This window comes from Acanthochromis polyacanthus, chromosome 13 (genome assembly GCF_021347895.1).
Source record: "Acanthochromis polyacanthus isolate Apoly-LR-REF ecotype Palm Island chromosome 13, KAUST_Apoly_ChrSc, whole genome shotgun sequence".
In the NCBI taxonomy this organism is placed as follows: Eukaryota; Metazoa; Chordata; class Actinopteri; family Pomacentridae; genus Acanthochromis; species Acanthochromis polyacanthus.
The window spans coordinates 24,002,998-24,030,758 of NC_067125.1; the positions used below are offsets into that span (position 1 = coordinate 24,002,998).

A 27,761-nucleotide genomic window follows, 5' to 3' on the forward strand; every position below is an offset into this window, starting at 1 on the left:
AACACTGTACCAACAGTGAAATTTGGAGGTGGAAGCATCATGGCATGGGGTTGTTTCTCATCTCATGGTACTGGCAAACTTCATATAATTGACGGAGCAATGAATGGAGCCGTGTATCGGGAAATTCTTGATATGAATCTGCTGCCATCCACCAGGATGAGATGTGGCTGGACCTTCCAGCAGGACAACAATCCAAAGCACACGGCAAAGTTGACTCTCAAATGGTTTCAAAAAAGAAAATCAATCTGTTAGAATGGCCTAGTCAATCACTTGACTTAAATCCAATTGAACATTTGTGGAAAGAACTCAAGAAAAGGGTTCACCAGAGGGCACCAAAGAATATTCAAGATTTAAAGACAATCTGTGCAGAGGAATGGGCTAAAATCACACCTGAGCAGTGTGGGCGATTAGTTAAAACATACAAGAAGCGTCTGGAAGCTGTCATTGCAAACAAAGGCTTCTCCACCAAGTATTAGATGAGTCTCAGTTAGTGTGTTCGATGCTTTTTTCCTGTGTTATCTCACTTAATTCCACATAATCATTATTTATGGACCTGAATGTTGTGATTTCTTTTCATGTGTGGATTATTTGAGTTAATATCAATGTCTGGTAGAAATTTTGTTTGAATTGCATCTTTGGAAATAAATGTGATGAGAAAAAAGTCGACGCGTTCAATACTTATTTTCCCCACTGTATATATATATATATATATATATATATATATTTTTATATCATTCCAGTTTTCAGTACAGTGTGAAGTGAAGCTCTACAGTTTTAAATAAAATCTGGTTGCAGCTTCATAGCATGACTTTACAATGACCCACTGGTAGACAGCATGTTAGCAAAGTGCTCTGACAATAATCCATTAAACAGAATGTGCCCCATTTCTTTAGAACAACCATTCCAGCATGTGGAGGGCTGAAATCAGGAAGGTAAAGGTGACAGAACCCTAGGGGACAGAAATAACTAAGTTGTTTCAGAGAAGGCATCATTACCTTTTTCATATAACATATAAAGACATTTTTTTTCAGATATTTTCCAAACATTGCTTTTTTTCACTTAAACTTATTTCACTTTTTCCAATGAAATGTTTCATTAATACTTATGCCACTTTTTACATACATTGCAAGAATGCTTTTCTATCCATGCATTTTTTTTTTTACACATGTAACTAATTTATTGAGAATTTATATTGACTGACTTTTTGTGGAAAAAATATACTTTCAATACGAACTAACATCATATGCAATACTACATGATAATACAGTTAGGTGTCTTGGCAGTTGTCATGTAAACTATTTTTTGGTGCACATGGATACAATTTTCTCCTTTTTTGTGATACTGAGTACGTCTGTCACTCCACGTATTTCAGTTGGAGGTATTTTGTACCTTCATCATGTTTCTTTCATGTTTCAATTTTATCAGACAAATATACAAATAAGAAATGCAGTTTTTTTTTAACAAGCTGCAATAAAGTACTTGTTTTGTAAATGTGTTGTTTTGGGCTCAAACTACCAGTTTTACTAACTTTAGCAAAGCATGCCGGAAAACTTTTGTCCAAAAATACTTATAAGAAGAATGTGTGCTGCCTACAGATTTACTTCTGGACAGAAATTTTACTGTTTTTAAATAGACTTTTTAAAAATGTATTGATCATATACACAACACATCAAATATTGTGGGAATTAATTTTCTATCCTCCTGCTGCGTGACTGTTCCTTATTGTTTATAGAAGAGGAAATCTGTCTGTATATAGTGTACACCATCAGCATCACATATCATCAGCTCAGAGTTACCTGTTTGTCCTGGAAGGTAGATTGGTTTATCCGTTTGGACAAATGTCATTGGGTCATAGGTTTTGATCGTGACGTTCTTGACCACTCTTGAGTGAAATGTGCCTTGTACCTTTACCTCCACATGCTGCACTTCCTCCTTGAGCTCTGCTTGAGGCTGAGGCAGAAAGATATTTTAAACAACATTTAACAGAGCCAATAACGAAGTAAAATACCACGGCTGCTTTCTTTGTATTAAAGTAGTATCAATATACTGGTATTAAGTGTCATAAAATCCCCAAAATATTGTCCAATTTAATAAAATTTGTATTTGAATGAAGACATTTTCAAAGACTGTTTTTGAAAATGAGCACATAAATCAAAACCAGTGGTGGAAGCTGACCGTAAACAGAGAGCACTGATAAAAGGGAATACTGGATTTCCGCTGGAAAAGAGTTGTCTTCTCGCGTTCCGATATCAAAGTGACGGTCATGAGCAGAGTCTCGTTGGGGTAGGTGAGACTTGCACACAGTTTGGTCTGAACTCCAGCTTCAAGGACTGCAGGAAACGTCACCATGTACTGCCTACAGACAGACAGATTCACACATATACAGCTGTTACTGTCACTCTGATGAGGAAGAAACCTCAGCTCAGTATTCATGTGATTAAGTTAAAAAAAAATCACTCAATAAAAACTAACCAAATGATGTAATTTCCTCAGACAGTAAAGATAAACTTACGGCCCAGCCAGTGCTCGGCTCACACACATCCAGAAGGCACACAGTGCCCATGTCCACGTCTGAATCCCAGGACGACCCATGACCGACTGTGATGATCCTCAGAGTCAGCATCTGTTAAATAGCTGCTGATACAGAAACCCAGCCCAGCTTCTCTCACACAAACACACCCCTACTCATCATGCAACCACCTCCTTGGACTTCGAGGCATTTCACAAGTCATTCATTTACAGATCTTATACAGTTTAATATGATGTATAAAACTGGCTGCAGATAAAAGCATATTATAAACAATTTAGTCAGGCAAGGTCTGAAGCTGAAAAACAGTCATTTCAAGTCGGGATGTTCAACATTGGCTTTTTTGCTGATAACTGATATGCTGATATTGTCCGACTCTCAATTTCTGATTCTGTTATCAACTGATGCCGATGTATGTGCCAAACCATCGACATATTGTTAGTCAGGTACAGCAAGCTTGTTACTGCAGCCATAACTGCAGTGCTTAAAGTGAAAAATAATCCTGAGCCTGAACTTTTTTGCTTTTGAGTGGTTGTCAGGTACAATCTATCTAACTAATAAGAAACTCAGATATCTGCCTTCACCAACTCAGACTACAGATTATAGTAAAACCAAAAAAGGTCAGTAGGTGGTGGTAGGTACTCCATCTGACTACAACATTGTGCAAATATATTGTTTAGCAACCAGTCAGCCAAAAGACATGGAACAGGACATTGATTCACCTTTTAACAATATGTGCACCATTTGCACTATTCTGAAATACAATTATGTAAACAGTTATTGTGAAAATAAAAATATAATTTATAACAGCAAACTATAGCAGGGTTTCTGCAGATATCAGTCAGTTAAATGTAAAGCTTTTTAATGCCATTTTAATTCTGCACTGTAAGAATTTTAATGATGTAACCGTGAACTCAACAAATTACATGGGTTTGTTTTCTTATTTTTTGTAAAAGATGATTTTTATATGAAAATTGTCCCTTTTTTCCCATTTCTGAATCCCGAAACCACCCCTGACCACCCACAGGCTGCAGTCATTCTCTGAAATTCACGCTTTCTTGCCATTTTTGATGGAATTTGCGTTTCCTCATTTCCCAGCTATCCCCCACCTGGTCCAGGCTGCTGGCCACTTTAACCCTCCTGTTGTCTTCATTTACGGACACCAAAAATATTCTTTCCTTGTCTGAAAAACATCCAAAAATTAAGCAAAGAAAAATTTCCCCAAATTTCTGAAAATTTGCAAAACAATTAGGAAAACAATTCCAATAATTCCTGAAAAGTTTCCCTTAAAAGTTTCATTTTTAAAAAATCATATATATCAGTAAAACTTCTAAAATTTTCTTTAAGAACATTCACATAAAAATCTTTTTGTGAATGTTTTTAAGAAACATTTTTTTAACAATTCTTTTTCTCCACCAAAAAATGTTCAAAAATTTCCTAAAAATTTTTAAATTGTGGACATCAGAAATGTCAGTGTGAAAATATATTTTTTTACACGTTTTCTAACTTTAAAACATGTCAATTTTGACCCGCAGAACAATACAAGTGTTAAAAACATGCAGTTTTTAGCAATTTTACATGACTGGCTGGAACAAGCAGAAAGAATTTTTAATGCCACTGAGAATCAAATTTCATGATTTTTAATGCCATTTAAGATGTTAATTTTCACAAAACTTAATGACTATTAATACTTTTTGTGCCCTGCAGAAACCCTGTATAGTTCAGTTCAAGTAACAAAAAAATGTGCTTTAAGAACTGGTAACTTAAATCCCCACAAATAAATAAGAAAATGAACAAATACAGTTTGCTACAGACAACTACAGTTCAGTTCAATGAAGAAGAAAGAAACATTTACGGCGCTACAAGAACTGGTAAGTGGAATCTTTATTTTTCCTATCTATTTCTTCTTTCTTTCTGACATCTTTTACTTCTTCCATAGTGTTGAGGCATTGGTAATGTTCACTTTCCTGTTCACCAGATGTTGAGTTAGTCTGGCTGCTTCCTCACCAAATAATCAAACAAGCACATTAAGAATTGTGTCCATGCTCTGGCTACTGGCTTCATCATATACAATGGAATTGAGCTTTTTATAAAGATTTTTTCTGAAATGCTGGTGCTATATTGTGTATTTATGGAACCAGCATGCTGATTCGACACGGACAGCTTTGACAAAGAACTTTTATCTTCAGTCAGTTTTTTACACAGATTAACGAGTGGCTTAGATCTGGTGAACGACAAGTTATGTTCTGCAATGAACGTGCATACGCGTATTTTTAAATCACAAACAGGTCAGTCATTGATATCGCTACCTCAGCGGTCAATGTTGCTCCCGGTAAATGAGTTGTGAGTTTTACAGCGTGGACAGCAGAAATTTTAGGGGAGGTTCCAAATGACACAAGGACCACCTGATAAGAGTTTTTCAGTGATGTAGCTTATAGTCTGGATCCATGGATTTGTTAAAGATTTCTGTATCATTGCCAGATAGCACCACAACATCACTGTAACCATGACAACAAGTGAACACTACATCAGCTACCTGCTGCTGATCACATGATTGTGATCCTACTACAAATCCACCTCTGCGGACTTATCAGTGGGAAATTGTACGACTGAGCAGCCTTTGCGGAGTACTGTGCTCTCTGAGTGCCAGTATGGACTCAACTCAACTCCACCCATTCCATTGGTAGACGAACTCAATTGCTGATGTAGTCCTGTCTTTTTGCCAATGTCGCACGGCGGAAATCCGAGATGATGTCATAATACTTTGAAGATGCACTTGTTTACACGCTTCACAATGCAGTTTGATGATGTGATCATTTGAGTGCCAGTAAATGCCGGCAGAATTCAGGCATTGCTTCATCAGTTCTCATGAGAGGCAAAAATAAAAAATAAAAAAATGATAACGATATTGACCGATATTACATTTTTATACTAATATCAGGTCGATAATGTCGGTGGGCCGATATTATCGGACATCCCTAATTTCAAGACATATATGATGTGGATTTGTTCCCCCAACTTCATTCAGTTTATACAGTAACAAGGATGTATTTACTAAAAGTGGACGACACTCAGAGCTGTAACATCTCTCAAGTTTGGCACATTCCTTCCATGGTGACAAAGGCCCATTGAAGAGCTTTAGTCTTTAACTAGCATTATTTCTCGAAATCAGTGGGAGGAATTAGTGTTACACAAAGTGCAGTTTTGCAACGATGCCATTTACCCAGCGTGGGATGTTTGCTTCTGTCTGCAAACTCCTCTTAACCTTCTTACGGATGCCAAAGAAAACATGTTCCCCAGTAAGTAAACTTTTGTGTGGTGATAGCGTCCTCAAACATGACTCATGCATCACAGCAAAGTAAGAAATGTGCTTACTGTTTGAACTTTCATTCACAGCAGCATTTGTCACATATAGACATTGTATTCAAACACTTTTTAATGTTAGTGACACGCAAATTATTTTGCTTTTTTAAAACTGAAAAGGTGCATGCAGTAGCTGGAGTGACTTGATCTTCATTGTAAGGATAAATATGTTTGAAATGGCTACTCTTGTTGTTCTTCAGGTATAAACTCTACAGTAAACACAACAGATGATACTTTAGCCCACTGCAACACTGGCATCAGCTTCAGGAACAGAATCAGTGTTACTCCATGTGCTATGTTTAGTCTTGACCTTCTTTGATCTTGATAGTATGTTTTTACTGGAAGAAGAGTTGCATTTGATGCTTCTACATTTTGAAGAGGGGAAAGCTTAAACAAAGGAATGTGCAGTAAGTAATTACACAGCAAGACAACCTTAAGGCATACTGTCGGTCAAAAAACTGACACCACAACAGCACTTTGATGGGGAGCGTTTGAAATGTTTATTTTTCTGAGACTCTTTATTTCACCTGTAGACAAGTGGGGATTTTTGACCCTGAGTCATGTCAAAAGAGGCTTGTTGAGGAACATTCAACTTGTTCTGTGGACACCAGCAGTAAAGAATGGTTTTGGTCCCCCAGTAACATCTGCAGGTGTAATGGATGATCAGCTGACAGAGAACACGCTGTTGAATCAGTGATTCATTGATAATATTGGTGAAAAAGAGTAAACAAACCCTGTCACCATGAAACTTGTTCAATGATTATTCTTTCTGTGCACTCCAGAGTAAAGTGGTAATAATACTGAGTTTTTAAGTTAGCCCTGTAGCAAGACTGCAAAGGCCCTGGAATTCCTGAGCTGATCAAAACTCAGATAAGCTGTCCCTCTCTTCAGCACTGACCAACACCCATCTCTATAGGAGGATTGAGACATTTGTATTTCTGTAGGTTTTCATTCACAGAAGGATGGAACTCCTGTGAACATTTAAACCCCTGGAATAACTTCTTCTTTTTAAAAGACAATGACTTTCAATTATATGCTATGGACGTTTGTTTAATGAACTTTCATGCTAAAATCCCTTTTCAGCTTTAGGAGACCCTCAGCCAGAGATGTCTCTGCATTCCACAGATCAGATAACAAGTCGTAAAACTTTATGGCTGAAGGCTGGAGTCACCCTCTCTCTCTCTTTGACTGAAACAAAGAAACTGGAACTGAACTTAAAAACCTTGCCAAATTAATATTTCTGGAATATATTTTGTGTTTACAGAATTACCAATGTCAATGGAAATCATTCATCATTAACATATCCGAAAATCAAGATTCTATCTTTCACAGAAGTCTAGATACTAATTTGTGATGTTTAATCATTTCTTCCCCAGGATACTATGATTTTGGACTGAATTCCCTTATTAATCTCTGAATTTCCTCTCCATTTAGGTTGAATGATGACCATTGTATTTACCTGTTACCAAATCTCTGACTTGTTGTTATATTCTCACTGTGATACATATTTTTAATGTCATAAACATAAACATATAGTTATGAATGAAATGATTCACATCATATGAACATATGTATTAATCTACACATTTCACTTTCACACAACTGAATATGGTGGGATAGACAGATCGTGTTTTGCGCGTTTAATATCATATTTTAATCCATTCTGGACTCCTCTTTCTTCTCTACTCTGTGAGAACAAAGAGATTCCAAATTCCACCAGACTCGCGCCTAAAAGTTCTCTCTCTCCGCCCAGGTCCTCCCCTTAGCTGGACCCACAGATAAAGTCAGCCGTAGCCCACATTTTACACTCTCTTACGCCCTTACGACCCTCTCTTCTTACCCCTCTCTTCCTGAGAGGCCAACCAAAGTCTCTCTCATTATTTTCTTACCTAAAGCGCGTTTTTTCTATCTTTGAAATTCCCTCACCATCTAAGTTTGTTAACTATTTATCTTTTAATATTTTTGTAACTTAAGGAGGCATTTTGCTCAATTTTAAACCAACGTTATTCGTTTTAATCTGAAGAACAGATTCAGAACCAGCATTTATTTTTCTTAATTTTGACCGTTTTTCATCAACACCCGTTTTTCTTGGCTAAAGCCTGAGAACCATCATTTTTAAACACTCAGCTGAGAACTACGGAGACCTGTTGGACCAGGTCTTTGCATAGAACCGATCAACCCGCGGCAGGACATCTAGGCCACCACAACGACGACGCACCGCTCCGAACCCGCAGGTCCAGACCGTGTGCTGCGAATCTGAAGGCCTCGCAAGTCCCAGCCCCATGACGGTTCACTTCAATAACTCCAGCTGAGTTTGCTCTGATTCCATTCTATGGGTGATGTACTAACAGCTTGGTCAATTAATTAATTTAATCAATTTATTCTTTTACAAATCATTAGAATTCTTAATCCAAATTACCGGTTACCTCGTCAGGTTAGCTCTGGCTAATCCTCACCATATTTCCTTCTCTCTCACACCACACACACACTCCCACATTCCACGCACACATGTAGTCCTGCACGCACACACACACACACACACCATATCTACATTGTACATAGTTCACTTGTCATTATTTTCATAGAATAGTTAATAAATACCTCATTTTAGACCAAGTTACAGTCTTGTGTTTCTTTGTGTAGAATGTGGTCAATTTAAACGAGGATTCAAGACTTTTTGATATGAGATTGATCAAAATTTTTATGAATATTAATTTTTTTATTAATATTAAATTTTTCCCTAGAAATCTAGGGTGGTGCCCCAATTATTGATAACGAGAGCAATAAATCATAACGTAGTACTGCTACAGCCCTAACTAACACACTTGAAGGCCCAAAGATTTTGTTCACAGTAAACACCTCAGATTACAAAGAAAACTGCACCATGACTGACTGTGACTTGACTTTAAGATGTGCACACTTGTCTGGAGACATTTTTAGTGAGTATAGAGTAAATTTGCCTGTACAGTGGCAGTTCCTGATCATCACCGACATCACCGGCAGCTTTCTGCCTCAGTGCTCTGCTTTAACAAATAACAGTAACCTTATGAACACTAGTATGCCCATCACCAGAGGTGGGTAGTAACGAGTTACATTTTCTCCATTACATTTATTTGAGTAACTTTTTGAAAAAAATGTACATCTGAGAATAGTTTCACTCTGCCATACTTTTTGCTTTTACTTGAGTAGATTTATGATGAAGAAACGCTACTCTTACTCCGTTACACTGGGCTACACTCCACTCGTTACTTTTTATTTATCACTTTAGATCTGCTTTATTTTGTAAGCGAGGCGCCCCAGTGGATCTACCACAGGACTGTGTTTCAGCAATCGTACCATTTCACAAGACGTCGCCCTGCAGTCACATTAGCGGCATAGCGGCACAAACTCTACACAAGTAGCAGAGAGGGAATGAAAAAACGGAGGCATTTTCAAGAAATTTGATCTGGCTTTGGAGTCCAACAACATTAGCATAGCATTAGCATAGATACCTCCGCCTTTTGTCTCCTGTTTACGAACACGGGCAAAGTGAAGCGTGACGTCAGGCTTGATAGGTTCGTGTGAATGTGTGTGTGTGTGTGTGTGTGTGTGTGTGTGTGTGTGTGTGTGTGTGTGTGTGTGTGTGTGTGTGTGTGTGTGTGTGTGTGTGGGCGGGGGGGGGGGGTACAGCATTCACAATGAGTCTATGTCATAGACTGTATGAGCATGCAGTTTATCTTGTCACTGGAAGTAGTTTGCACTGTTCAAACATACAAACGTTACCTTACTACAGGTATTCGTTTCAAAAGCTTTATGTTGTGAAAAACTGGGATTTGGAAATTTGTGGTTTTTTTGTGCCTTAGCTTGTCATTTTGTAAAGTTGTTATTTATTTTTGCATTTTTAAAAATTTTATAATTTGGAAATACCAGAATTTGCACATTATTTTATATTTTTGTCTGTCTCTCATCATTTCTAAAAATTAAATCAGACATTACAATCAAAGTTACTCAGTACTTTCAGTACTTGAGTAGTCTTTTCACCAAGTACTTTTTTTACTCTTACTTGAGTAATTTTTTGGATGACTACTTTTTACTTCTACTTGAGTGATATTATTTTGAATTAACATTACTTTTACTTAACTACAATTTCTGGCTACTCTACCCACCTCTGCCCATCACACTACTCTACATCTGATGCTTTGGCTGCTGTCTCTCTTCATTTTATCCATTTGCTTGTTTCATAAATCACCTTTATGTATCATGTAACCTTGTTAGTAAGCTGCATGTATGCTTAATATGTTTCATCTTCTTCCTTTTTTCCATCTCTGTCCAGCTGGACTCATGTAGAGGGGTCATTCCTTATCAGGTGGCTTCTGTTGAAAGAGAGTTTCTCTGTGCCACTGTCACATTAGTGCTGACTTCAGGGGATTCAAGCTGAGGGTCTTGTGACAATTTTAAGTGTTACTTGAGCTCAAAGTGTGTAGAGAGTTTTGGAACTCGTTTAACAAAGCAATGTTTTAATATTATTACCTCATTCAGATGGACACAGTAACATGTCAAACCTGGAATGGATCAATGCTACAGTAAACCCTTCTCTTCACCGGAGTCAATATTAATGCTGATCATCAGGTTTAGTCAAAGTCATAGTTGTTAACCATTTGTCAACCAGCATGTTCACAATATAGAGATGGACCCATTTATTGTTACCTCTTTGACAAATGTCCCGATTGCAATTTCACATATTTGATATAGTTGCTTTTAAGTCAAGCTTAAAAAATAACAGTAAAGCATGAAATTGTAGAAGCAATAACAAAGCAGTTTAATTCCAGGTTAAGACATGCTGCATCACAGTAGCTTAAACAGTGTTAATTATAATGTCTAAAATGCTTTAATTGTTCAGCCCTTGTTACACATATGGTACATTTTATATATTATGCATAAACATGTATAAACATTATGCATAAACACTTACAAATCAATGATGTGTACACACATGTGAACCTTGTTATCTTTAGTCAAACAGAATGCAAGTCTCAACAAATCAGAATGACAGAATCATTCAGGATATGGGAGCTGACCACACCTCACTCTTCAAGCTGCAAATGGAAGAAAAAATAAGAAAAAAATACAGTTTAATATCATGTAGAGAAAATCTTGTCATTTTTACCAATAAAAAAACATGTTTTTAAGGTTTTTTTCTATTTACAGTCTATAAGTAGGCTTTTCGGAGCAAACAACACACAGAACATGTTGCAGATCAACATTTCTTCCTCGGTGTGTTCTGAAATCTCATATTGTTTAAAAGGATTATTACAAATTTCAAAGTTTTCCTGCATCTTTTACAGATTCTTACCTGCAACACAAGAGTAGATGTATTCTGTCTCAGCCTGGTCACCTGTGAAGAGGGAAAAAAGCATAATTGGAGAGACAAACACAGTGAAACCTCATTTAAACTCTGTGTAAATACTTAATTAATGCAAAACACAATACAAGCAGCTGTATACGGATAAAATAACTTTTGAAGTGTTAATTACAGTGCCAAATTTGTCGACACCTCTCTGTAGATATTTCATATTAATATAACTGTGCTCTACCATGCTATATTTATCCGTTTTTATGCCAATACTACAAACAAACAAACAAACAAACACTTGTACTTTCTAATAAGTAAAATAGACTGGGTTTTAAAATTTCAAATAAATATTGTAAGGCTGTCAGAAATTCTACATGTTGGGACTAAGAAATGCTTTAGCTTCTTAAGCTGGATTTCATTCAGTCAGGTGCTGAAGTGATGTAAAGTCTTTTGGGTTTTACTTGGCTGGTAGTAGTCATAGATCTTGACCACGGCTGGTTTCAGATTCTGCACTGGGAGTTCCTGTATGAACTCTAAGGTGTGGTTGATGTCTGTGCCGGTGCTCAGCTGTTGGGAGAAAAACATGGTTGTTCACAAATCTGAACAGCATCATCTACTGTCTCTGTCTGTCCACTGTGGATTCCTCTCACCTCTCGTAAATACGCCAGAACATGGTCTTCCTTCTGCTCAACACGATCCACCAACATGGCATTTTTTAGCTGTGAGGATGACATCCACTTGACTTAACATCATTGTCACCATGACAACAACTGACACACACACACAAAAAACTCCGGTGTGGTTAAATTTACTGTAAAAACCCACCTGTTTTAAAGACTCTGGGTCTGGCACAAATCCAGAGAGTGCTTTGATATCTAGGATCACCATGTTTGTACTGTTCTCCTCTCCACTGTATCTGTTAGTACAAACATGAGGTCATAGGTTATGTTGTAATGCTGTCTCTGTAAGAGTTATCTAGTTGTTGATCACTCACAGGGACTTCAGCTTCAGAGTGAGTTTGGGTCTGTGAGACTGGCTGGTGCAGTTGGTCTCTGGTTTGACCTTCACACTGAGACTGGTGACATCAGTAGGAGTTGGGATGTTGTAGTCAAGAGAAACCTGGAAAACAGCAACCAAGAAGGGTATTAACGTCCAACCATCCACAGCTGAATTTCCAGTTAGACAGACCACTATTCCATGCTGTCACATGTCCCATAATATTAGTAGGGATATTCTAATATTTGTCGTAGGAAAATGGACTTAATATTTACAACAAAATCTTTCATTTCAAAGTGAAAACTTATTTTTACAAGGAAATGCCAATTCATTAAAAATTGAAAATGTAAAATATGTAATTGCGTAAGTATTTATTACGTTTAAAGTGATTCACCTGATGTGACACAGGTGCAACCAAGAAGTCACACAGTGAAATGGAGATCATCTGAGTGCAGTCAATGTATCTCCAGTGACTGTAGTATAAAACAACACGGTCTCACGGGGATTCGTGAAACTGTTACGTAAATTTTTTGTTTCTTTTTCGTGCGCACCAACACGATTTCGTCATGTTTTTCGTGCCGCTCACCACGAAATGTTTTTCGTGTTGCTCACAACGAAACCCGCTGTGGTAATCACAGCTGAAAGTGGTTTATACCAGCGGATTCATGACGATCTAAGCTGTCCATCGGCGTATACTGCTTGTGTGATCGCGTTTGCGGCCGCCGGCCGCCGGACATTCTTGAAATTCCTATGCAAATTGGAAAAAAAAAAAAAAAAAAAAAAAAAGGTAAGTGTACCACCGGGTTATGGTTATGGTTAGGGTTATGGTTAGGGACGATGTCATGCAAAATATAGCGTTGGATTCGCCATGGTTTTACATTAAAAATATAATACACACATTCGTTTGAAATACGTTCTGGGTGGCACGAAAAGTCCGCCGTTTAAAATACATTGGTGCGCATTTCGTGGTGAGCGGCACGAAAAACATGACGAAATCGTGTTGGTGCGCACGAAACCGAAACTAAAACTTACGTGACAGTTTCACGAATCCTCGTGAGATCGGGCTGTATAAAAACACCTTCATCTGGAAGGTCTAGTCAGTGTTGAATCAGTGCTAATGACTATAATTGCACTATAAAGACAAAACATTTGAAACAACATTGTGAAAAGGGCTTTGAAAAGGAGATGGATACAAGAAAATCTCAAGTCACTGAAAAGCCTTTGGAGTCCAGTTATAGCAATCATGATTAAATGGAAGGAATATGGCACACAGGTAAATCTGATTAGTATTTGCCATCCTCAAAAACTGAGTGGCAGTGCAAGAAAGAGGCTTGTGTGGGAGGCCACCAAGACACCTATGAATCCTCTAAAGGAATTACAAGATTCAGTAGCTGAGTTGGGACAGACTGTGTATACAACAGCTTTTACCACAAGCCTAATGGGAGAATGCAAAAGATATTATATCTCAACTAGAGTTCACCCAAAGGCCTGTGAGAGACTCTGAAGATGACTGAAAGAAGTTTCCTTGGCACTTGTGAGACCAAAATTGAGCTTTTTGGCCATCAGACTAGATGCTATGTTTGGTGGACACCAAACACAGCTCATCATTACGAAGACATCATCCCCACCATGAAGCATGGTGGTGGCAGCATCATAATGTGAAGACAGAAAACATGGGGAACAAGAGTCAAAGAATTGCATGCAGCAAATGATAAAGTCAGCCAGGAATCAAATGCACCAGAATCACTTGACTATCAGATTGTCCCAAAGAGGGACTTTTTCAATGCAACAGCTGAACAGAGTCACAGCAGTGATACGTGTATGTACACAAGAAAGATGCGGTAAGTAGCTTTAAAACGCAGAGCTCAGGAAAGGCTCCAGAATTGGCCCTTATAGCCTTTCTGTGACAATGGCAGTGGAGGATCCAGCAAACGTCAACTTTGAATGCATAAAAACAACAAATGGACATAACTCTAGGTCTATGAGCATGTATAAAATAAAATAATGAAGGTTAGTTATGGTACCCTATATGTGAATTTTACATTGTTGATGGAGACGATAGAAAAAAGACGACTACTTGATCAGGACATCAAAAGGACCGAGAAACAGTGCTTGTTATCCTTTCAGAGTGTATTCATTCAGCATCAAGACCTGCATGGCAGTTTTTCTGAGCTACTCAGAAGTGCTTACTTTGAGGAAGGTACTTCTTTCCCCATTAAAGTAGCCATAAAAAAAACTACATTGATGGTTCTTGCAGCTGGAATGGACACAGAGGTGAGGGTTTACTTTAAACAGGTCACAAGTTCCTGCAGCAGAAAACAGCCTTTTGAAAGTCCTGCTTTTCACTGACCTGCACTGAAGCACATGCAGTGCCCTCCACCTCCAGGCTGAACTTTCCAGTCACGTCCTGCAGGATTCTCTCCTGGTAGAGCAGTCTGTTGTCCTGATTCACGTTAAACGTCAGCTGTCCGCTGGGAGACTGGACTTTCACTGTGCTTGAACCCTGAGGACTGAATGCCAGAGTGGCGTAGAGAGCCAGAGCCTGAAGAGCCACCACCGTGTCCTACAACACACAGACATAACATCACTGAGGGGGCATTACACAGTGTGTTTTTGATTGAATTTGCTCAGCTACATAATACATTTCCCTGACAATTTACTTTCACACTGACATTTGGACAAAAATCCATGTGTGGGGGTCAGACGTTCTTTGTGCAAGAGCTGTCAAAAATTGGATGGGTTGGTATTCATGATCTACTGGGAATAAAAACCATTGACTTTAGTCATCACTTGACTTTTCCTGCAAGACCATAATAGGGTTCATATCTAAGTTCCATCCATTCATCCATAATCTATACACCGCTCAATCCTCATTAGGGTCACAAGGGGCTGGAGTCTCTTTTCAATTCAATTTCAATTCAATTTTATTTATATAGCGTCAATTACAGTCAAATCGTCTCAAGACGCTTTACAGAACCCATATGCCTGACCCCCAGAGCAAGCCCAAAGGCGACAGTGGCAAGGAAAACACCCTTTTAACAGGGAAGAAACCTCGAGCAGAACCCGGCTCTATATAGGGGGGACCCATCTGCCTGCTGGCCGGGCGGGTTGAGAGGGACAGAGGAGGGCAAGGAGGAGGGATGGGAGAAGAGGGAGGTGGGGTCAATGCTGGAGACACCTGGACAGGTCACCAGTCTGTCGCAGGCTACATATACAGACAAACAATCACACTCACATTCACATGTACAGACAATTTAGAATAATCGATTAACCTCAGCATGTTTCTGGATTGTGGAGGGAAGCCCGAGAACCCGGAGAAAACCCACACATGTAAAAGGAGAACATGCAAAAAGATCCTGGGAAGGCTAGGACGTGAACCAGGGATCTTCTTGCTGCAAGGCAAAGGTGCTACCCAACAAGCCACTCTGCAGCCTCATAAGTTCTAAATGAATATTCTTGACAACTATGGAGTGGGCTATTATAACATTTGGTATGGAGGCTCATGTTTACTGAGTTGTTCTCTTATGCCTACTGAGAGCAAAAGGACCTATGGATATGTGTGAAAAGGCCAGGCACTGAAAGTCTGGTGCAACCACTGCATAGTGGCCTCCCAGCAAAGAGCAAATACAAATCATTTTCAAGCTATTCTATCCACCCACTGACTTTGAACTCTAAAATTCTAATACTGACACTGACACTTCTTTACAACTCTGAAATCACCTTACCTTCATTGTATATGAAATAGTTCCAGTTTACATTCACACTGAAGTTAAAATTACAAAGCGGCCTAACCACACAGGACCACAACTATTTTTAGCTTCTACAGGGCAGATCTTACTGAATGGACCTACCAATACTATTTCTACCAGCATTATTTTTATTTTATTATTTTAGTTCCATTAAATACACAGATGACATGCAATGCACAGTGAAAAGCATGGTCCCAAAGAAAGCCCAGCATACATCATTTTGACTGTGCAGTACCTGTGTGGAGGAGAAGCCTCCATAATAGTTCTGCTGCGTTGTCAACCACATTATGATGCCCGAGGCGTAGCCCAGATCTTCATTAGTCGGGGAGGCGCTGAGTTTGGCCATCAGCACATAGGAGCTGATCTCCACAGAGAGAGAGGCTGATGTTTCTGCTGCTCTCTGAGACCAGTGCAAGAAACCCCCTAAAAACAACCATCCACAAACACACACAGAGTAAGTTACAGTCACAGTAACAAAGCCTGAATGGTTTCCTGCATGAGGATACTTTACCTTGTTTGATTGCAACCTTGTCAAGGTGATCCAGAAGGAGACCACGGGTCTCCGTGTCTCCTGCCAGGGTGAAGACGTACGCCATCAGAGCTGTGGTGTAGGTGTTGCTCAAGTCACTGAGGGACTCCTTGAGGCACGACAGGCTCTTCTCCACCACAGGATGCTGCAGCATGAAATGTTAGAGTAAACAATCTCACAGCTAAAACACACACAGTTTATTTTGTTTTAAAACATTTTTTCCAGAGTCCAAGGACGAGTAGACTAAAACCAAAAACTCTTCATTTTGTGAAACAATAACTGGGTCAAACTTGTTACCATGTCAAAGACTTGACTGTAATGTCAGCATGTTTAATCTGCTGGAAGGACGTCTCAGTCTGATCTCATAGATCAGTATGGACTTCATGAAGAACAACTAGTCAGTCCTTTGCTTTGCGTCAGTTGTCACATGGGTGTCATAAAGAGAGAGCACAAGACTAAAACATCTGCAGCATAGAAACACAAATGAATACAATCCAAAATTCCACTTGAGCCAGTAGTGACAGAGCTGCATTTAATACCACCAGTTTGATAAAGCACCTAAAAATTTATCATTCAGCAAAACAAAGCTACTTTACTTAAATACTTGCAGAGGTGGCACTGAAACAACACACACCAGAGGAGATTTTTGAAAAGAGAGACAGATTTTCTACACAATTATACATATTATTAATACACAAATATGCAAGAGGGCCAAAAAGTTTACAGAAAGGGAAACTGAATTTAACATGCTAGATGGACAGCACATCATTGTGGTAGAGAATACAAGTTTTCAAAATCTTTTGGAGCCTCAATACACCTCACCCTCTCCAACCTACATTTCAGAGAGTGTCCTACTGGAGCTTGAGGAGAAGGTTTGTGACCACCTACAAGGTTTTTTTTTAATCAGGTGTGTGTGCTGTGTATCATAGGCATGTTAGACGTGATATTTTGTAAAATAAAAATAACATTAAATGCACTGATTTCCGTAATGCACTGAAGGGCTAATCAGCTATCAAGCTGACTAAAGCTTTATATTGTTTGACTAACTGTATGATTGGAGGCAAAAAATAAAATCAAACTGAATTGGCACATCTCTGGTATGTTGTGTTCTGATCTTGTTTTCAGTACATCTACACAACAATTTCTCTCTCAGTCCAACAGTGATGAAAACACAATGAGTGAAAAACATGAAGAGTTTACTCACAGACACCGACATATTCATCTCCAAAAACGCAGCAGTAATGTACGCGCTGAGAGTCACTTCATCAGACACACCGCCCTGTAGAGAAGGAGCACAGCACAGATCTAATCTAAATCTCCAACATTTTAACAGGAATGAGCTGTAGTCAGTCTCTTTCAATGCATCAGTGAGATCAGCACTGCAGAATCTGCTGATCACATCAAGCTTTGAAGCTTTCAGTGGACTTTCTGCTGTCACTTTCAGATCATCAGACCACACAACAAATATACTGTAAACTGTGAGTGAAGTGGGCCGACTGCAGAAAGTCACTAGAACTGCTTTAAAGCTTTTGTGTCAAAACTATTGCATGTGGCACACATCAAATGTGACCATGATTTATATCAGCTGTCATGGTGTCTTGATACAGATAAATCTGAAGTGATCCAGTCAGTATCTCCAAGAAACCTGCAGGTCACATGATGCGTTAACATCTCAAAAACATTCATCATGTCTTATTAATGCAGTAGTGAAACTGTCAAGGTAATCAACATCTCTCTATGCACCTCGTGTCTGAACAAAAGAACTCAAAACTACTGCATGATGTGTTAACTCCTCAATAACTAAAATGAAATCAATAAGCTAATGAAGTAGGACAGACACTGTGTTAGGCTAAATTTTAAGCTTTTTTTCTTATCTAAACAGCAGTCTGGTCCCACTGACATGTGCTGTTACATGGTTCTTACTTCATACACAAGTTAAATCCATCAAACAACGCCCCACTGGGATGACACTTTTGCTCTGTCACAGCTGGATATGTGAGCATGGAAAGTAGCACACAAACACAGGTTTAAATCTTCTCACATCTGCAGCCCCATCAGGCACTTTGCCCCTACCTTCATTCTGTTGTCCCAAAGTTTTCCTGACTGTTGAAAACAGCCATTTTGTTGTTGTTTTCCAATCAGCCAAGTCTTGGACTGTTCAATCGTTGTAGGGTCAATGTAGATGAAGGACTGAGCTCTGACAAAGGATCTCAGAACAAAAGCAGTCAACCTGAGGAAAGGCCAAACAGGACTAGTCATCTCTGATGCAATGTTTTTAAAAAGAGAGGAATACTCGAGCAGCACATGGAGGCTGTTCATACAACATTTGAAGCCTTCAACATGTACAGTTTGTACAGGCCTAAGTAAAGAGTGTCTCAGTGAACAATACAGTCGACATTTTTACTTAAAGTTTAACAATGACATTAACATGACAGAAAATTAAGTATTCATTTTGTAATGAAACTGGTTAGTTTTACTCTACTGATGATGTCTAGTTGAACAAAAAACAAAGCATATTAAGGTTAATTAGATGAATAGTAATATATGGCTAAGGAGTCAGTGGTGTAAAGTTGCTGTTTATGACAGCAGAACCGCTGATCTTTAGTTGGCCTCAGATACAGTAGATGGCTTTGATCAGTGACTACAGCTGGTTTTGACATCGCCAGGTTTGGATCCAAGATGTAACGATCAACACAGACTAAAGTCTGGCCAGCCCACACAATCAATCATGAACCCTGCCAGAGGGCTACACTTGTACTCAGAACTGGAGTTATATCCAGTAGCGACTATTTTTCTGGCAGAATTTCTTTGTGGAACTGTTTCTCCACAGCTGTTGTTGCTGTACAGATGCATTTTAACAACACAGTCAGCCCCCATTCAGTCACACACACAGCCAAGTACTTCTGACCAAAGAAAAAATGTTTACACTGTTTTTATAGAAATTTAAAGATTATTTATTATTGTCACTGAAAATGTAGGTTTAGCTGTGGATTTAGTTAAATCTGTTGTCCAAACTCTAGAGGACGATAGGGATGAAGACTGAGTTTGAAGAGCTGGGACAAGTGCTGAACAATGTAAGACTGACGCAGAACCAAAAGAAAGAAATTAAAGTCTGGATGAAGAGAGTGTGATATCTGAACTAAAAATGCATGTCTTGAGCAGAAGGACACTTATGAAGGGCTGTAAGTGTACCTGCTTTATTTAAATTGTAATTCTTGAATGGGCTCTATCAACAATAAAAAAATAATAAAAAAAGCATAACTCAGGGAACTGTCTGAGGTTTTAATTAGCTGATGGTTCTTATGCATCTCTACATATTAATCTTCCCTGCATAAACAAATAAGTGTTGGTGACCAACAATTTGGTCTACAACAATTTGTGGGGGGAAAATCAACAAGACATTGTGCTAATCCAGTCAGTGTGATAGTCTCATCCTTGTCACCAATAAAAAACTGTCTGGCTCCACTGCTGAAGCTGGCTAAGGTGCAGTCAGATGATGGTCTCAGACCGCATGTTTGAGGAAAACCTGGAAAATGACCTAATTTTGAAGGCGTTGGTAAAGACCTGTTCAAATTCAAAACTAAAATCTGTACAACAGACCAGCTCCCCAGATCAGCGTGACCTGCTGCATGATCTAGTGACCTGTCAGTAACTCTAACCCTATCAGTAAACTACAGTAATAAATAAAAATGGAAGCGTACTCTGTGGGGCAGTATTCTGTGTTCTACAACGAAACTGGTAAACTCAGATCTATACAACGTGGTTTGAGCAATGTATGTATTACTTTTCTCATTATTTTATTTAGTTTAATGTTTTTACTTCATTACAATATGTGCACTGGTAGCAAAACATAGCTAAAGTAGCTAATGTTAGCCTTTGTGTGAACTGGTTGGAGTTTTGAAAAAGCTTTGTCCAAAGCAGCGGGGAACGTATCCAGAGTGTGAAAAGTAACAAATCATAGAAGTCATTTGGAACGCCCTGGTCTAAGATCCATCCAACCATTATCTATACACTGCTTGATCCTCATGAGGGTCAGGGGGGCTGGAGTCTATCCCAGCTGACTGAGGGTGAAGGCAGGGTACAACCTGGACAGATAACAGTCTATCACAGGACTACATATAGAGACAAACAATCACACTCACATTCATACACACGTGGACAAAATTGTTGGTACCCCTCAGTTAAAGAAGGAAAAACCCACAATTCTCACTGAAATCACTTGAAACTCACAAAAGTAACAATAAATAAAAATTTATTGAAAATTAAATAATCAAAATCAGCCATCACTTTTGAATTGTTGATTAACATAATTATTTAAAAAAACAAACTAATGAAATAGGGCTGGACAAAAATGATGGTACCCATAACTTAATATTTTGTTGCACAACCTTTTGAGGCAATCACTGCAATTAAACGATTTCTGTATTTGTCAATGAGCGTTCTGCAGCTGTCAACAGGTATTTTGGCCCACTCCTCATGAGCAAACAGCTCCAGTTGTCTCAGGTTTGATGGGTGTCTTCTCCAAATGGCATGTTTCAGCTCCTTCCACATATGTTCAATGGGATTCAGATCTGGGCTCATAGAAGGCCACTTTAGAATAGTCCAACGCTTTTCTCTCAGCCATTCTTGGGTGTTTCTGGCTGTGTGTTTTGGATGGTTGTCCTGTTGGAAGACCCATGACCTGCGACTGAGACCAAGCTTTCTGACACTAGGCAGCACATTTCTCTCCAGAATGCCTTGATAGTCTTCAGATTTCATCGTACCTTGCACACTTTCAAGACACCCTGTGTCAGATGCAGCAAAGCAGCCCCAAAACATTACTGAGCCTCCTCCATGTTTCACCGTAGGGACAGTGTTCTTTTCTTCGTATGCTTGGTTTTTGAGTCTATGAACATAGAGTTGATGTGCCTTACCAAAAAGCTCCAGTTTGGTCTCATCTGTCCAAAGGACATTCTCCCAGAAGCTTTGTGGCTTGTCAACATGCATTTTTGCAAATTCCAGTCTGGCTTTTTTATGAGTTTTTTTCAGCAGTGGTGTCCTCCTTGGTCGTCTCCCATGAAGTCCACTTTGGCTCAAACAACGACGAATGGTGCGATCTGACACTGATGTACCTTGGCCTTGGAGTTCACCTTTAATTTCTTTGGAGGTTGCTCTGGGCTCTTTGGATACAATTCCAACGATCCGTCTCTTCAATTTGTCATCAATTTTCCTCTTGCGGCCACGTCCAGGGAGGTTGGCTACTGTCCCGTGGGTCTTGAACTTCTGAATAATATGAGCCACTGTTGTCACAGGAACTTCAAGCTGTTTAGAGATGGTCTTATAGCCTTTACCTTTAAGATGTTTGTCTATAATTTTTTTTTCGGATGTCCTGGGACAATTCTCTCCTTCGCTTTCTGTTGTCCATGTTCAGTGTGGTACACACCTTTTCACCAAACAGCAGGGTGACTACTTGTCTCCCTTTAAATAGGCAGACTGACTGATTATGAGTTTGGAAACACCTGTGATGTCAATTAAATGACACACCTGAGTTAATCATGTCACTCTGGTCAAATAGTTTTCAATCTTTTATAGAGGTACCATCATTTTTGTCCAGGCCTGTTTCATTAGTTTGTTTTTTAAAATAATTATGTTAATCAACAATTCAAAAGTAATGGCTGTTTTTGATTATTTAATTTTCAATAAATTTTTATTTATTGTTACTTTTGTGAGTTTCAAGTGATTTCAGTGAGAATTGTGAGTTTTTCCTTCTTTAACTGAGGGGTACCAACAATTTTGTCCACGTGTGTACCTACAGACAATTTAGAATCACCAATTAACCTCAACATGTTTTTGGACTGTGGGAGGAAGCCGAATTGCCCAGACAAAACCCACACAGTTACAGGGAGAACATGGAAACTCCATGCAGAAAGATCCTGGAAAGGCTGGTATGTAAACCAGGAATCTTCTAGCTTTAAGCCAACAATGCTAACCACCTAACCACTGTGCAGCCGCCTGGCTCCAAGATGATGCCAGAAAAGAAGCTGCAACTTTGATCAGATCAATGGGGATGTCATAGCTCACTACATCCATTTTTATATGCAGTCAATCCTGACAACCTTTTCACAGTAGACATTTTTATTTCTGAAAGAAAAAAACAATGGTCCAGTGTAGTGTCTCAGTGGTCATATGTGACCATACCAGCGTGCTGAGAACTTAAGTAATGCTGCGCTACAAGACTGGAAAATACTGGCACATGACTCACTACAGGATATTATTATTATTATTATTATTGTACAATGACGGAGCAGAGCACTACCTCACATGGACTGTGGTGACAGAACTTGCTGGAACACATATAATACTTTGGGGTAAGAAAAATACAAAAGCTGAATGGTAAATGAGTCTTGATGAAAACATTTTCGTCAACACAGTCTGTCTATTCTTCAGCAAGACTAGGAGGTAGGACGATGTTACCCTCAAGGGCCAGAATGCTGAGTGTTGTTCTTGGTGACAGTGAGATAACATAACCATCTCGATTTTAACTTGTAAACCTCAAACATGTTTGATATTATCTGGACATCCCCATGAATCTACAAACCCCTCACATTTCCAAATATTCATGGCACAACATCAGTTCAGACCAAGATACCAGATTCCTTCTCTGACTGTTGGAAGGGTTGAAATTAACCTGAAAATGAAATCGACCTAAAAGTCCTGTAATGTGAGGCTGGCATAAATGAAATGTTGTCATCATAACTGTCCGTTACCTTTACATGTGGGTTTCCTACTTTGACAAGTCAAAAGGTCTGTGCAAACAAACCCTTCTGCAGACCATGTTGAGTAGTTGAGGTTAAATGATAAACTCACCAAGTGATTCCTGGTCCCGATCCAAATGTGCTGTAAGCTCCATCATGATGCTTGTAATTCAGCTGTCTCTGGTAGCCTTTAGGACGAGAGAAACGTGCTTTATCTGAAACTTTTTAACGCGTTAACTGCTGTCCATGAGTCAATAAAGGACTGTTAGGTACTCACAGTGCCTCGGACCTCTCTTCTTTTTGCTATTATTTTTACTTTTCTCAATTTTGTGCATCAGAAAATGCACTAATAATAGAGTGAGTTTTTTTCTTATCCACAAATTAAACACCATCTACCACTCTGCCATCGGCTTTGCTACCGGAGCTCCTTACAACACCTACCACTGCAGCTTACAAACCGGTGAACTGGTCGTCTCTTCACTCCCACAGACAATTACACTGGTTTCTCTTCATCTAAAAACCCTCATTGGTAAAACACCACCTGATGTGTGCTCACTACTTACCATTCATAACTCCACCCATACTCTTCGTTCCAACAGTTTCATTCACCTCCTCATCCCCAAGGTTCGTACCACTCTCGGTCAATCCTCATTTCAGTTTTCTGCCGCTAATGACTGGAACTCTCTACAAAAGTCCCTAAAACTCTCCTCATACATCTCACTCTTGTCATCGAAAAAATCAGCTGAAAAACACTTCAGGACCACTGCACCTGTTCTTAGTCCTTTTTATCCTTAATATAATTAAAAGTCTTTGTGTATTTTGTTTTTGTGATCCTGTCTGATTTGCTGTACTGTATATGTAACCTGTTTTTGTTCATTTTGTTGTATGCTGCCTCTTGACCAGGTCATTATCAAAAATGAGAGCTAGTTCTCAACTAACTTACCTGGTAAAATAAAGGTTTAATAAAATAAATAAATAAATAAATAAATAAATAAAATCTTATATTTGTGTGCTTTTATTTCCTACCTCAACCCTCAGGATTCCTTTTAGTCATGCTGTCCTTTACATTTATACAAACTATGTTAAAAAATAATTTAACAGTAGAGATGTTTTTGGCTGTAAAGTATCTGCATATCTAAAAATGTTGCAGGTTTTGGTTATGGTCCTGAAAGTCGAAAAGCTATTTTTATCCCACCTTCAAAAGTCTAAATATCTTTTTTCGAAAAAGCACACAGGCACTCACCACTGGTCATGAAGTTGGAAGCCTTCTCTCTGATGGCTGGAGTCAGCTGCTGTGTGTTTTCTAGGTACTGCAGAATGTAGATGTTGGGGACCAGGAGCACCATGTTCTGCTCTCCACATCCAAAAGGCATCCTCAGAAGACCATCTATGTTCTTCAGGGCCCGGCCGAGGATGTCACCTGTGCAAAAACACGTTCAAAAAAAGTGACCCTGAATAGCCTTCTTGAGGAGGTTTACTTTGCCTTCAGGAGGTTTGGGCCCCCAAAACTCACCCACAGATTCAAAAACTCAAGAATCTTCACTCCATGTTTTCTTCCTCTACACCTCATCTCCACTCCTTCAAACAATAGGCAACGTGCTACAGAAACACTAAATGTAAATAGCAAGTCTAAGGTCAGTCAGTTTACCCAGCACTGATAGTGAAACTCGGACAGATCCATCAACCACCTTCTCAGGGAGTCGGAGCTCTACTTCCTCTGTCAAAGAGTCTCCTGCGAACAGAGAAAAGCAACACAAAATGGCAACTGGGTTTCTCTGTCAGATGTCAGTTGTCAGTGTGAATTTTTACAGGTAAATCTGAAATAATTCATCCTCACAGTAAGATTTTGTAGAAAATGAAGCCTCAGTATGTCAATATTTTTTGATTGAATATATGAAAAAACAAATCAAAACAAACAAAAGGCCTACTAATGCATGTGAGGTCCTTGACAAACGATTTAGAAATGTGTGGTTTAAATCATACAGACCTTTTGGGCAGAACAGCCAGTTGTGGGTCGTTGTCACTTCTGTTCCCTCAGCCTGAAAGGAGAATCAACTCATAGCTAATTCCATTTAATAACTACATAGGTACAGTCTACTGTCTACAGACCGTACATTTTTCTGTTTTTGTTACTGTCTTTGTGTCTGTGAGCAGATTTACAGAAATCCTACCAAATCAGTTTTCTTGAAACCTGACTGAGAGGTAGAGCAAGGACCAAAAGAGAACCCATTCAACCTGGTGCAAATCTGGTTTGGGCTACAAAGTCACATATCATAGTTCACGTTGTTATTAAGACACCGACCTTTACTATCAGAGATCGTGTGACCACGTCAATGCGACCTCTGTCTGGAATGCTCACAATCTCATTATCACATAAAACGTGGGATGTCACTGCTTCAGCACGCACCGACACATTCACAACCCCTAAAAGAAACAGACGTTAGTAAGAGGACAACTGATTGAGGTTGCACTTTTATAGTGAATGAAAAGAAAATATGCCAGAGTGGTGTACTGTGAAGCAAGATTATTAGTTCATGAGTCAGAGTTTTCAGTCTGTTTGATCATCATGGGAACTAATGCTGCTCAGCTAACTGCACTGGAGGACGTTCTAATCAGAGTTTTAGATGTAAATCAGCTGTAACAAACATCTCTCTCTCTCTCTCTTTAGCCTGTTTCCTGAAGATTGTCTATGACTGATGCAGATTCTCAGCTGAGGGAAAATGTTATATCTGCAAACCTGTGTTAATGGTCCTGCTGAACAAAGCTGTGTTGATACAGCAGTGCAAACTGTATGTGTACTGCTGCCATGGTAAGATACATGTTTTCGGTTGGTGATGCAGAAAATGCACAAGTAGGCTTTTATACTTGGTTCTGATTAGCTGCCAAGTCTGTTTTACACTGCTGACACCACAGCTTATTGATTGGAAAACCTGCTATGTCAAACTTGATTCATGCTACACACCTCTAATATGACAGACACATGCTATAAACACTGGAGTGTATTCACATACTGCTATTTCTAATGATGCTGCCTCACCTAAGGCTGTGGGGTTCATGGTCCAGCTGAAGGTCTTGCGCTCATTGCCACACAGACAGGAAGTGTACTGATTACCAGAGATGGGGGTGAGGGTGTAATCTAGGGAGGGCGAGGGAGTCACAGTCACCTGGTCAACAGACACAAGTGAAAAAAAATCAGAAACATTGCAATATTTTCCATCGTCTCTCCTCTATCCAAGTTACAAACAGAGCAGGAGGAGATTAAACTCTTCACTGGTCATGACAGTGGTTTATGCTGAACATCAGCAGCAGCTCTCTTTGGTGTTCAGTGTTTTACTTGAGTTCCTGGAGGAACCAGGCTCTAAATTAGGTTTGGTGGAGATAGTTTTAAACTACAAAAAGTCTCATCCTGAGGGTTGGTACCTTCTTTCAATTCAGGATGTGGCTTGTAGCAATAAATACTATTGATCAGGCATGTTTGCATTTTCTGCAGGATTTTTATTTTTTTTAAATTTTTTTTTGCATTTGGCCATTTAAAAACTCTGCAACAGGGCCACCTATGATTAGTTCACATAACTGAAAACGTGCACACCAAAAAGGAGTCACCATCACTGTTTAAAGTTGATTCTAGGTATTTAAATTTTTTTTCTTGAATGTTACACTTTAATAAACAAATGTTTTTCTTCTATATCACTCTGTAGGTGCTGCATCATCAAACTGGTCATTTTGGACTCCGGTCACTGGTCAGCTCTGGTCAGTGCTACAGCTTCATTGGTGAACTCTGTTCACTGTAAAAGTGCCAAAAGGCCAAAGTCGTCCAACATCTGGAAGTACATCAGGTTATTACAAATCAAAAAGATGGTTTGTTTACTGTGCAAAGTTTGGGTTACAAAAGAGCAGCACAATGATCGAACACCTGAGGAAGAAACACACACGTGCTTCTCGGTTTAGAACCACTTCATTTCTGTTTTCTTCTCTGCTGCTCCCTGTGATCACATATATTGGAGTATTGTACAGGAATTTCCAATAAAACTGCTTTCATTTTCACATTTATGCGTTTCTGCTGTATGATGAGGGAACGAGTATGAAATAATGTCTGAAATACAGCTTATTAAGACGACGTGTGAACCAACAAACACTGCCAACCTGCTGCCCTGCTCTGCTACAATTCTGATTTATTCATCTCAACGTCATCTGTGTCTTGAACTTGGCTATATTTTCTTAGAATCTGAAACTGCTATTCAAGTCAGAGAACAATTACACAATGAGGAGAAAAGGAGCTGCCCTGGCTGTGTTGTTCTTGTGAAACAGTCAGCGTGGCCATGGTGGATTTTGTTTAATGAGCTTTTTGGAGCTGACTGCTGGCTGAAGTAATGACTTCTCTTCTTGATTTATTTTCATCATGGTGGAGTTGCAAGTTTACCCAGAGTTTTATACATTAATATGAAAGCACTTGTTTCCATTTAGTACTGTTCTTCATTATACAATTACATACAGTTTGTTAAACCTAAATGCACTAAGATGAAATGGCCAT

The 27,761-nt window shown here is 39.1% G+C and overlaps 2 protein-coding genes across 2 annotated transcripts in view; both read right to left on the minus strand.

The window, feature by feature from the left end:
* LOC110966686 (alpha-2-macroglobulin-like) overlaps positions 1-2,616 on the minus strand; it is a 50,803-nt gene extending 48,187 nt beyond the window's left edge. Inside the window, exons 1-3 of the mRNA XM_051958131.1 lie at positions 2,513-2,616; positions 2,176-2,356; positions 1,797-1,950 (exon numbers count right to left, since the gene is read on the minus strand). Coding sequence (XP_051814091.1) covers positions 1,797-1,950; positions 2,176-2,356; positions 2,513-2,592 — 415 coding nt within the window. The 5' untranslated portion in view covers positions 2,593-2,616. The remainder of the gene's footprint in view (positions 1-1,796; positions 1,951-2,175; positions 2,357-2,512) is intronic.
* Positions 2,617-10,664: 8,048 nt separating this feature from the next.
* LOC110966685 (alpha-2-macroglobulin-like) overlaps positions 10,665-27,761 on the minus strand; it is a 54,729-nt gene continuing 37,632 nt past the window's right edge. Inside the window, exons 20-36 of the mRNA XM_022216124.2 lie at positions 26,268-26,394; positions 25,533-25,654; positions 25,218-25,269; positions 24,879-24,962; positions 24,474-24,650; positions 23,343-23,418; positions 18,570-18,726; positions 17,701-17,775; positions 16,479-16,641; positions 16,203-16,390; positions 14,569-14,781; positions 12,217-12,341; positions 12,048-12,138; positions 11,873-11,941; positions 11,684-11,789; positions 11,223-11,264; positions 10,665-10,965 (exon numbers count right to left, since the gene is read on the minus strand). Of these exons, the coding sequence (XP_022071816.2) occupies positions 10,961-10,965; positions 11,223-11,264; positions 11,684-11,789; positions 11,873-11,941; positions 12,048-12,138; positions 12,217-12,341; positions 14,569-14,781; positions 16,203-16,390; positions 16,479-16,641; positions 17,701-17,775; positions 18,570-18,726; positions 23,343-23,418; positions 24,474-24,650; positions 24,879-24,962; positions 25,218-25,269; positions 25,533-25,654; positions 26,268-26,394 (1,872 nt within the window). The 3' untranslated portion in view covers positions 10,665-10,960. The remainder of the gene's footprint in view (positions 10,966-11,222; positions 11,265-11,683; positions 11,790-11,872; positions 11,942-12,047; positions 12,139-12,216; positions 12,342-14,568; positions 14,782-16,202; positions 16,391-16,478; positions 16,642-17,700; positions 17,776-18,569; positions 18,727-23,342; positions 23,419-24,473; positions 24,651-24,878; positions 24,963-25,217; positions 25,270-25,532; positions 25,655-26,267; positions 26,395-27,761) is intronic.